The sequence below is a fragment of the Chenopodium album genome, chromosome 11 (genome assembly GCF_948465745.1).
Source record: "Chenopodium album chromosome 11, dcCheAlbu1.1, whole genome shotgun sequence".
NCBI lineage: Eukaryota > Viridiplantae > Streptophyta > Magnoliopsida > Caryophyllales > Amaranthaceae > Chenopodium > Chenopodium album.
The window spans coordinates 9097632-9110523 of record NC_137844.1 but is presented as its reverse complement, the minus strand read 5'-3'; the positions used below and the strand labels follow the sequence as shown (position 1 = coordinate 9110523).

The 12892-nt window shown below is 39.7% G+C and overlaps 1 protein-coding gene across 1 annotated transcript; it reads right to left on the bottom strand.

Moving 5' to 3' along the window:
- Positions 1 to 4095: 4095 nt before the first annotated feature.
- On the bottom strand, positions 4096 to 6648 carry LOC145566239 (uncharacterized). Its single transcript, XM_081625717.1, has 2 exons — positions 4992 to 6648; positions 4096 to 4709 (listed from the first exon to the last, which is right to left on the bottom strand). Exons 1-2 carry the CDS (start codon positions 6646 to 6648, stop codon positions 4096 to 4098), a joined length of 2271 nt encoding a protein of 756 aa, XP_081481843.1.
- Between the last annotated feature and the right edge of the window lie 6244 nt (positions 6649 to 12892).

Sequence of the window (12892 nt, the reverse complement as noted above, 5' to 3'; positions counted from 1 at the left end):
ACCCCTACTCAAAATCCTAAACTCTTTCTCTCTTTCACTCTCTAACATCACCTCTTTCTCTCTCCTCACTTAAAACCTCTCAAGAAAACTTAAAATCACCACCACCACCAACCAACACCACCATTGCCGCCGCTACCGCCGCAAAACAACATTCACCACCTTAAATCACCACCACCACCGCACATTGCAACCACCACCACAAGGTCCACCACTTCAATATCACCACCACCACCGCCCATAACTACCGAGAATGCCACAGTCGAGGAACGCAGCAAGCGCGAGGGAGGAGGACGCAGCCCAGGCGGAGCAGGTATATTTTTTTCGCCGGAAAAGTACACAAACCGCCCTGTCTGGGCGATTCAACCGTGGTAAAACCGCCCAGGCAATACGGTTTAACCACGGTCAAACCGCCCAGGATATACGGTTTGACCATGGTTCAACCGTATAGTTTGGGCGGTTTGACCACGGTCAAACCGTATTTTCTGGGCGGTTTGTCCACGGTCAAACTGTATTGCCTGGGCGAAACCGTCTAACTTGGGTGGTTTACGTAATTAAAAAAAAAATTTAATTTAATTATATATTTATTTTGCATATTAATAAAATTATATATTTGTTTATTTTAAGTGCATATTAATTAGAAATATGTTTAGGAAATCAAATAATGTAATTGTTTATTATTAGTGAATATTAATTAGATTTATGTTTAGGAAATCAAATAATGTAATTGTTTATTTTAAGTGAATATTAATTATGTTTATGTTTAGGAAATCAAATAATGTAATTGTTTATTATTAGTGAATATTAATTAGATTTATGTTTAGGAAAATAAAATAATGTAATTGTTTATTTTAAGTGATTATAAATTAGATTTATGTTTAGGAAAATAAAATAATGTAATTTTTTATTATTAGTGTAATTAGATTTATAGAATTGAGTATTAATTATTTGTATTACATTTTTTTATTAAATAATAGCCACAAACCATTAGAAGGCTAAATATCGAGTTCACACGTGTCGAAGGATCGGGTCCTTGACATACTCGATCTCGTGGTGTTGATGCTTCTGTTAGGAGGGAGAGGGCAGCTTCTCGCACGGCGGATGATGTCCTGGGTTGGCCTTCGGATGCTCGGCACGAGCTAGATCAGGTCATGGATGATTATGATTCTGATCATGATGACACGGAGGATGCCACGACTTCCGAGAGTGGGCGAGGAGGATTTGAGCACGGGGAGTCGTCGTCTGGGATTTTCGTGAGGAAAGGTAGAGGAGGGAGGTTTGTGGGTTCTACGACTACGACTTTGAGCACCGGCCGTTAGGGGTGTACACAAATAGACCTGGACCTAAAACCCGACCTGAACCGGACCTGATTAGACCGGACCTGACCCGGACCGGTAAATTCAGGTCCGGTCCCGGTCCTCAAAAAATGGGGAATCCGGTTTTCAGGTCCGGTCCGGGTTAAACCCGGATTTTTCAGGTCCGGACCTGAAAACCTGTTCGACTTTAATTTTTTTTTTTTTTTTTTTTAAATCTGACTTTTTATTAAGTTTAACCTAACCTAAATGCCGAACAAATTCATAGCAGCCAACTATACTCCCTATTTCATATTACCCCTCTCTCTCATCTCCCACCATAACCACCGCCTACCACCACGTCCTTGACCTGCTGCCCCCTACTGTGAAGTCTGCGATGCCGCTGATGTGCTGCCCCCTATTGCTGTGCCACTGACCTGCGATGGTGCGTGTTGACGCCGATAGAAGCTGCGGCTCGACAACCTTCGGTTCGAGCGAAGCTACGAATGATTCACAACGCTTTGTGTTTCTTTGTATTCTATTGCTTTAGATTTATCAACGAATGATTCCAATTTCATATGAGAAGCTTTTTAACTTTAATTTTTTAGATTTTAATTTAATTTTTTTTTTCTGAATTTCATTTGTGCTTTAGTATATCTGTGGTTTTGTGAATACATAATTCATATTGTATATGTAGAAGTGTAGCAGACTAGCAGGTAATTCATCAAATTTCACTTTTATTTTATATAATGTCAGATTTAAGTTCATATTATGTAAAAAAATAAATAAAAAATAAAAAATAAGGTCCATCAGGTCCAAAACCGGACCGGACCTGTTTTTCCAGGTCTAGTCCGGAACCGGACTTGTTGATTCATGTCCGGTCCCCGGTCCTCGAAAAATAGAGAATCAGGTCCCGGTCCCAACGGGTCCGGTCCAGGTCCGGTCCGGTTTTGGACCAGTGTACAGCCCTACCGGCCGTACTCGTAGGTCTCGTGGTTCTCGAGACTCAGATACGTCTTGGCTTGTTCAAGAGGCGATGTCAGGTGGTCCAGCTGATGGCAGTCTTATCCCTAGCTATGCAGCTCACGTTGCTTCTCGTGTTTGGGTCGGGGATGATAGTGATCCGTTGAGGTGCCACAGTAGGATTCAGTGGTGTAGGTCGTTGCAGGAATGGGAGACAGAGCTGAGTGCGGATTTACGTGCACGCCTTAATGTCACTGGACTACAGCACTTGCCGTCTATCATGCATTTCCACATTGATTGGCCTCTGATCTCTGCGTTCGTTGAACGGTGGCAGCCGGATACGAACACTTTTCATCTCCCCTTTGGTGAGATGACGATCATGCTACACGACGTCACTTATATTCTGGGGATCCCCGTTGAGGGTGACTTGGTTGACATGGTTAGCGACAGTGCAACTCTCCAAGTTGACTTTCAGGAGTTGTTGGGGCTGAGTAGGGATGAGCTTTTGGTGAAGCCGAAAGCTATTTGGGAGAACGGTGCTGTAGCGGTGACTAGCATCTATGAACGGTGCAAGTTGTTGGATCGGGTCCCAGACGTTGAGTTCATGGGTTTCTTTGTCACACTACTTGGTAGCACCTTGTTCGTTGACAAGAGTGGTCACCGCCTTCTTCCCTCCTGCATTTTAGAGGTGAAGAAGTCTTATGACGATCTTCACCGATATTCTTGGGGGTCAGCTACACTTGCTTTCCTGTATCGGCAGTTGGGTATCGCCTCCCGTATTGAGTGTAAGGCTATCGGAGGTTGTCTCACGCTTCTGCAGGTGTGGATATACGAGTACTTCCCATGTTTTCGGCCTTGTCAGGGAGCTTTAGTGGTACATCCAGGTGAGGCACGGGCCTTGATGTGGGATCCACGCTCAGAGTCGAGGGATCACCAGCGACTTATATCTTTCCGTATCCGACTTGATCAGATGACTGATGCTGAGGTAGTATGTGAACTTAGCTTGCGTATATTATATTATTATTTAACGTCTTCACAACTAATGTAACATTCTTCTTATGATTGCGTGTGCAGGTTAACAGGCGGCCCTATACACTTACCCCCGCACAGGACGTCCCGAGAACCACGTACATGGGATGTATACAGTTTCGGGACATCGTCGAGCCGTATAACCCAGACAGGGTTTTACGGTAACTTGGTCATGTGCAGGGGATACCGCGGCCCGGTTTTAGGCCTGACAGCGCGTACAGACCTGCTAATGTCCGGTCGTATAGCGTTACTTTTCGAGGTCAGGCGTTATGGGATAAGTTTGGTCCTGGGAGCTGCTGTTTCGGCTTGTCGTTCCATCCACCTCTATTGGATGGACAGCCCACATGCACACCTGACTACTTGGCCTGGTTTTACACGTACTCCCATCCTCGGCTTATCAGTGATACCGCGGTACTTGCCCCCCCACCAGTTCTAGGGAGAACGAACACTGATTACGTAAGTATTTGTTACTTGTTTTCCATAGATTACTGTGCAACTTAATATTGATACTGATTATTTTTTGTATTTTTTTACAGTGGATGGGTCGCTCCATGCATGTTATACGACGATTCATTGCTGATAGCGGCGGTGAGATTACCCAAACAGTGGTTGAGGCCCAGGAGCTTTTTGCAGCGTAGGACGCAATGATGAGGATGTAGTTGATTTCATTTTCTTATTTAGAAACTAACTTCATTGTTTTAGGTTATGTTGTAAAAATTTTTAAATTTATTATTTGAATTTAAATTTGCATAATACATTGCTTAATTCTACAACTATGCAAAGTTCTACAACTAAACATTACAAAGTTCTATCACTAATTTGTAGCTAAAGTATGCCATGTTGCTATCCGACCTACATATCGTTGATCCCAGTCTTGCACACTAAAATCGCGCACGTTGTACCAAAAACCTGCTACAGGAGGGACTGGAAAATTAGGTGACATGTCCAATCGAACATAGTGATAGTTTGCCACTGTGAGGAGTGCAAACTCCCTATAAGGGCCCGTGGCAGTGGACGGGGCACTCCATGGTAGCACAGTGATGCATAGATACACACCTATTCCATTTACGCCAGCACCGAAAAGCATAATGGCAGTGTTGAATAGGTTAGCGATCGGAAACAAGTCCTGAAACACTACCATCCAATGTTCACTTGTGCATCTCCCACCTGTCCATCTGATACGACGAACCTCGTTCTCTAGTTGATCAGCATAAATTTGAGAGTAAAGGTTAGGATGCGCGGCAACCTCGTTTTCAACCATAGTCCTGGCCAACATCCACTCCTCCTGGTCACCCAAAAAGAAATTTGCAACACATCGAAATCCGCAATTTTCGTCACCTATCGGGTCAAGCCAACCTTCCAAAAACGGCAACATGAATTTCGGAAACTGATCGACGTATAAAAAATCATCGATGTTCATCTGACTACCTGTAATAATCACCAGGAAAGTATTTTAGCATTATAAAAACCCGACAACGTCCGCACTAATTAAATCCCAAAAGAATTAATTAAATGTAAAACATATTAACAACAACAACAACAACAATAATAATAATAATAGCAAGTAACAATAATAATAATAATAATAATAATAATAATAATAATAATAATAATAATAGCAAGTAACAACAACAACAACAACAACAACAACAACAACAACAACAACAACAACAACAACAACAACAATAATAATAATAATAAAGCATATACCAGAAGGCGTTTCCATGTTTACTGATGATTGTGATCGACCACGTCCGGAGCTAGATGTAGAAGTAGCACGACCCCTACTTCGGCCGCGACCTCGCCCACACCCACGACTACGACCGCCCGGAATATGCTCGAAGCCACTTGGATCACGCCTGGTAGATGAGGACCACTGTTGGCCTTGTGATCGACCCCTGGTTGTCTCATTTATCTCGGGCTCTTCATAATCTACATCTTCAGGGTAAAGCTCCGCAAACAACACTTGGTTCACACTTCGCACAAAACTGGCATCACGAAGTAGTACCTCATCAACCAGGGATCTAAACTGCGTCGTGTCCTGTTCCAACTCATCCTCAAAGATAGGAATGTCAACACCATCTCCAATGACTAGGGTTTTCCAAAAAGGATGGACCTGATCCAAATACAACCCCGTACCACCCTGAATCGAGGTGTGTATAGTACAAGCGCATGGGAGTCCGTGTGTCATCAACATCGCACAACCACAACGCTCGTACACATCATCAGATAACTCTCTCATCCTGTTCACCTCCTGCTTAAGAATTTTGAGAGCATGGAAGGAAACATAGCCACTGAGATTGTGCAAGGGCATTCCCCTATACTCCACTCCAATTCGTCGTCTGGAGTCCTCCAAATGATGACGAATTTGAATAAGCAAACCCTCAGTGGCGCGGTGTACACGGTTGAAGATAGAATCCATTGACCCTTTGGAGCTTCCGAGCCACTGTTTAAGCACAGAATGTTCACTCTCCACCCTACACGTGTTCACGTTGCCAAAGTGCAGCGCCTTATTTGTCCAAGCCGGAATAAACTTGTTCTTGTGCACAAGCCAAGTTTTTTCCACATAATCCACAATGGTATGCTTTGACCTTCCCCAAGTATCCTTCATTTGTTGCAACTCAAATTCATATTCATCCTCAGTTGTCGCATTCATGATTTTTGACCACCTCCCATTCCTAAATTTCTCGGCAGTCACCATGTCTTTCTTACACAAATGGTATACCTTGGCCAACACATCTTTGTTGATGTGCCACCTACATAGCAAGTGAGCTGTGTTTGAGAATATCTCTTTTACCGCCTTCATAAGTCCCAACTCTCGATCAGTTAGTATCACCTTAGGAGTCACTTCAAAACCTATATACAACTTTAATTTCTCCAAGACCCACTTGTAACTCTCATAGGACTCTGTCTTCATTAAAGCATACGCGATCAAAAAGTTTTGATTTGTCGGTGTGATCCCAACAATCTCGAAAAACGGCATGTTGTATCTGTTTGTCTTGTAAATGGAATCCATCCCTATGACATGTGGATATGTTCGTAACATATTCGCCATCTCTGGATGTGCCATAAAGGCGTGGGTGACAACATGTGTGTCGGGGTCAGCAGCTACCCAACTAACGTATTTGCGCTCATTGGCCAAGTGAAGGAACTGGTTGACGACATCTCTCCCTTCACTAGCATCAACCCTAACACGACTTCTGAAATTGTAGATGTGTCTCATGTTAGGGTTCTCAGTGGGAAACGCATCTTTCACTGCCGCCATTATGTGACTAGGTTTAGCACATGCTGAACTCATTTGACTAACCAATTGCTTCGCAGCCGGACTTAGACCACTCACTTGCCGATGACCCTCTCGATATACCATCATTGGGTGGTTATGCAAGCCATGCAAACCTGATTAAGGAATGATTCCACCCTTGATCGTCCACCATATATGTGACCTTGATACGAAATGGACACTTAACACCCTTTCTTTTCGTGTTTTTCCGTACAGCATTCTTCATATCTCTATCTTCGGCTGTGTTTCTATGGCCACGATCGCACTTAAGATACTTGACCGGTCGACCATCTCGTTGTTTCTTATACGAAGACTTTGTAAGGAAAAAGCCGTAACGTATGGAAATGTTTTGTGCCCATTCAAATGCTTCTTCAAAAGTCAGGAAGATCATCGACGTTATAAAATATGAACTGTAGTCGATGCCATCACCACCATAATCCGGAAGTGATGCCTATTAAACATCCCAACAAAATATTTTTAAAATAATAATCAAAATAATAATAATAATCATAATCATAACAACAATAATAATCATAATCATAATCATAGTAATAGTAATAATAATAATAACAACAACAACAACAACAACAATAATAATAATAATAATAATAATAATAATAATAATAACAATGGAATAATAATAATAATAATAACAATTAAATAATAATAATAAAAACAATATTAATAAAAAAACAAACCGGGCAAACCGGGCGGTTGGACCGCCCGGTTTGCACGGTTTGACCACGGTCTAACCGCCCGGTTTGCTTGATTTGACCACGGTGGACCTTTTTTTTGGGCGGTTTGAGTTCCAGCGAAAATAAATTACCTCGCGAAGTGGATCCGGCGGAGTACACGACCTGCCGCTATCACTGTCCGTCATGTTGGTGGTGGCGGCGACGGTGCAATGGTGGTGACGGGCGGTGGTGGTTGTGTTAGGAGAGAGAGGAAGAAAAGGGTAATGTTGGAAGTTTACATAAAAATGTGGGCGATTTCGATAAAAATGTGGGCGTTGTTTAGCAGTTCACTTTTCATCCTAGAACTTGTAATAAAGTGGCTCACTCCATTGCAAAGCTTTCTCTTGGCTTATCTGAGGTTACGATTTGGATGGAGTAGTGCCCCCCTGTTTCTCTTCCTTTTGTCACTTCTGACAAAGTGGCCCTTATAATTAATTAAAGTTTTTGTGGTTGTGTCAAAAAAAAAAAAAAAAAAAATAAAAAAAAAGCTACCAAAGTGGAAGCAGAATAAGCTAAAACGGCTGAGCATCATTCATTAATGGCTGAGCATCAATGGCGGCAAGGTGAGGCAGATACTCCATTTTTTAATATCTGACAATTATAATATAAAATCTAATATTTATAATTTAATATCAGACCATTATATTCTAATTTCTGACTATTATAATCTAATATCCGACTATTATTATCTAATTTCTGACTATTAAGATTTTTTTTCCTCAATATCTGACCATTATAATCTAATTTCTGACCATTATAATCTAATATCTGACTATTATTATCTAATTTCTGACCATTAAGATTTTTTTTCCTCATTTTTTTTTCATGTTTGTATGACCAGACTCACGTGAGTCCGTTCTACACAAAACGAACTTTAACATTCGTGAAATATGGAGGAATAATTGTGAATGTGTGATTGTTGGTGGGAAATTAACCCATGCTTAGCTTTAACTTTTTAAGTATTCATTGTGTTAGTTTTGTTGGTATAGGAGTAATATTTGTAAAATTTTACGTAAATCGTCCTCTGAGTTCAATACAGAAGAAATGACTATGACAAGCTTTCAACCACTATACCTCTAATTTTTTGATAAGTTTTTATTTATTTATTTTTTATTAGTGTTATCATCACTAGTTGTTCTTGTTTTTGAAGTCAGCAGTAGAGTGAAAACGAGGGTGATTGTTGTAGCCAGAGGAACCGTTGGAATTTGAGAACAATTTAGTTATAATAGTAATCGATGTAGACTTCTCGTTTTGACGGAGACATTTAATGCATGTTTTCACCACTTTACAGGTGGACAAGTAGGGTAGAGTATCTAGAACATACAAGAGTTACTAATCTTAGGACCTATTCACTTCAGCTTAATTTCAGTTCAGTTTAGTTCAACTTCAATCAGTTCACTTGTGTTCAGTTTAGCTCCTAATTTCCTTCTCTCATAAAATATTCATTTCAGTTCTATTCAGTTCAGTTCAGCTCCAATCAGTTCAGTTCAATTCAGTTCAGTTCAGTAAATGTGAACAGACCCTTGGTATAAACATCATGCTACCAAGTCAAAAAAAAAAAAACATCAAATTTTTGTTGAAGTTTGCCACGCCTCTCTCTTCTAAACCTAGCCGCCTACCCAAAAAAATAACCCCAAAAAAACAAAAAGCCTGGAGGCTGCCTGACAGGCTAAAGTCGTATCACCTAATCAAAAGTAATTACCTAAATCCTCTAACTAATGTAGATAGGGAAGTAGGGTCGAATCCATAGGGAAACAAGTCTTTCTATTCCTAATTAATTATTGTAATCTAAATTATTAAAGTAACCAAGAGTTGTTGTTTAAGTGGTAGTGGAATAATCGGTCGTTGGACAATCACCCTCAAGCCAAACACTATTTCTACCTAAACTAACCTAAGACAAGTCTAGGGCAAGTAAAGGATCGTATCCACAGGGAATGGGTATGAGTACACCGAGAATATGAAACGGTTGTAATCTAGTTCGGTCACAAATGGGAGGTTTGATTAAATAACTACTATATGGAGACAAACACTAGGGGGAAATGGGAATCGACACCAACCAAACCAATGAATCAAAACAATAGGCAAGCATGTACACAAATTGGGTGATAGAAAGGGCACTCAACATTGTCTTCTTTCGAAGCCACCACACTAAGCATTCTTAAACCAAACTCAACTAGCAAGATAGGCCAACCAAGTCTTAACGATGGGAAGTAGACTACTAACTCGGGTTCGTCTTTCGATCGATTCGAGATAGTACTAAGGCACAAATAATTGGGATTTCTCTCCTAATTACCGCAACTAAGACTACTACATCATCCAAACGAGGTACCGTAATCAAGAGGAATTTAGCATAATCATACAAGAAATGGCTCACATCTAGACCTCATCTTTCAATGCAAGCATAGAAGTGAATACATGAGCAATAAGTGGCCATCCAATTACACATGCAATTAACCAATTCTTTAACAATCAATCATCAACCCAAAATGAACATGCAAACACAAACATCAATTAACCCATGGCTTGGTTGGGTCTCCACCCAACCCCTAGTTAAGAAACTACTCACTAAACATGGTGAAGAACATTCTAACAACAATATCTAAATTCAAAATTAATCTAACAAATTGAAGAGAGTAGTAAGAACAAAGTAGATTGAACATGCAACAACAATTAACCAAGATTAAGAGAGAAATCTACAATTCAAGGAATTAAAAACAGAAAATAAAGAGTAAGGGATAGAGGAAAGAGATTACTAATGAAGCTTCAAGGTTGAGAAAATGTTGAAAGGAAGAATACAAACTTCAATTAATCTACTTCAATGATAGAGTTTGAGAGAAACTAAGCTAATTAATAAGAGTTTAGAGAGTTAAGGGCCTAAGAAGACTAAAGGGAAGAAGGTGATCTTCTCCAAGGAAGAAGATGCAGAAAACTGAAGCCAAGGGTCGTATTTATACACCCCGAAATAACATTGTAAAATCCGCCCAAAAAGTCGGGTCTGCATGTAGGAGCGCACGCTCCTACATAGAGGAGCGCCGGCTCCTCAGGCTGGAGCGCCCTCTCCTGTCTCTTGCGCGCCCTCTCCTCCTGTAGCGATTTGAGGCAGTTTGTGGAAGATCAGGGAGGAGCGCCCGCTCCTACTATGGTGCACGCCCTCTCCTAGCTGGGAATAAAGAGAGGCAGATTGTGGCGCTTGGGGTAGGAGCGCCCTCTCCTAAGGGGTTGCACGCCCTCTCCTCTTGTGCTTTGCTTCCAATATAGTTCTTCATGTTCATGCTATATGACCAATTTCTCCTTGCATCTACAAACACGAACACACACATAAAAAGGAATGGGGAAGCCAAAAGTTGTAATCATACACAAAAAGGAGTCGGAAAGGGGGGGTAAAGAGGGGAAAATGACAACAAAATTGTGCTAAAAATACCATGATAAGTGGACAAATAAAACACTTATCATTAAGGGACTATACTACAAGGAACATGAGTAGGGAGAAATAAAAGTAGGAGGAAAAACAATGAATAAAAGACCTAGGGCATAGGTTCACCAATAAATAATATTCCAGGGTAAAACATAATAATCAATCATCAATGTATCAATTAATCAGATCATAAAGGGCTTTCGCTACGTATTACAATCACAGAGTTAATTTACCGGTATTAAATCTCATCTCTCGAATCTCGACCTAACCATTTATAAATTAGTCCGCCTATTGAAACTAAGCCTAAATATTAATTCTCATCTCTCGAATCTCGAATCAATATTGCTAAACTCATACAATTAAACCAGCGCTAATCTAGTTGCAGAGCATTAAATCAATCAATAGGAAATTAATTAACAACATTAACAATCAATAATAATAAATCATCCCTTCATATTATTTATGGATCCCCAAGAACCCTAGAAATAAACTACTCGTGCATAATTAAATATAAACTAAACAAAGCAATTAAACACGACATGATAGAAGAAAATAAAATAAATAACTGAGATTAAACCCAGAGTTGTAGAGACATAAATAAGAGAGAAAATAATACTAAGAGTTTAATTAAGGGAGAGAGAGAAAAGTTAGAGAGAGAAAGAGAAAAGAAAAACTAATTAGAAACTAAAACTAATACTAATACTAATAAAAGAACTAAGCTAATAATCACCTAAGAAATTGCTTCCTCCTCTACGTAACTACTCCTTCCTTTTTATAAGGAAAAAGGAGTTTTATTCCTAGTAAACTTCTAATCCCACTCAAACTTTACTACTGACAAACGACCTAGCTAAGTCATCAGATATTAGGAAGCCCAATAATTGGTAATGGCCTAACGCTGAAAAGTGAAGACATCCGCCCAAAATAGCTTATGTAACAATAATGGGCCTTAAAATCATTAAACTGACTTAACAACATGCTTGCATATCATTCATCCGATTGGGCATTGGGCCGCCCGATCGGGTTCGGTCAGCTGGATCTACGAGCTGGGCTTCAATGCTTGGACTTGGTCTTTTAAAATTTATTAGACCAAGTTTCTTCACTTGTATGGTCCGTATTTCGTATGGGAACTTTGGACCTCTTTTACTATATCGAGCCCTTAATCACCGAACCAAATTTCTTTAGTTCGGTCTTGGGCTTAAAATAATTGGTCATAAAATACGATCAAACTCCAATATCTTTGTAGTGGTTCAATAAGCTCGGGAATCGTCATAAATTTGTAAATTCCTACAAAATAATACCAACTCTACAAAACACTAGAAAACGTATATTAGTAATAAAAATAACTAAGCAGAGCTAAAATAAGCACAAATATGACCGTGGAACGGGGAATAAATATATATATAAAATAGACTTATCACTGCCATGGATGAAAAATTCCACGATAAGCCCCAAATCTCCTTGTTAGTTTATTGTTTATGCAGGTTTTTAGTAGTAGTTTGGTCAATAATTGAGTCTCTCATTATGAGAGTTAAAAGTCCTCTTTTTAGGGTAATCAATCCTCTTCTGAGGGTTTTTTGTGTTATGTCTTTATGGCAATTTTGTGGTACTGTTCCTTTTTATAGGGTTAAAGTAGTAGGGAAGATGATGATGGTTCAAGAAGGTATAATTTATAGTACAATTTATCCGTTCAAGATAGCTATAGCACAAGTTGTGAAGATCTCCACCCGTAAAGATGCACAGACATCAATGTTAACGAGGAATTTCATCTTTGAATCCATCCTCCAGGAGTTGCGCTCGAGTATGCTTTTATTTAGTTGTATTGGATGTGAATCTTGTTTCCGTATTTTAGATCTTATTGATTTATGTACTCATATTTGATGTAGATACCGTATGACTGCTTATTAATGAAATTCATCCTTCCTTGTAAAAAAAAAAAAAAAAAGTATAAACAACATGATATCACGTGCTAAATGTCCTACATTAAATATCCAATCAGCTATGCGATTGAGTTCTCTTAAGTCTTAAGAGGAGAGCCCAGTTAATATGCCATATTAACATGCTATGTTAATATGATGGCAATTTTGTAAATACGAGAGGTGAAATCAATTATTTTTTTTTAATTTTTTTTTATTCTGTTGTCTTCTTTTTCCTCTTCTCCTTCATCAGTGTTAAGTGCTCAGCC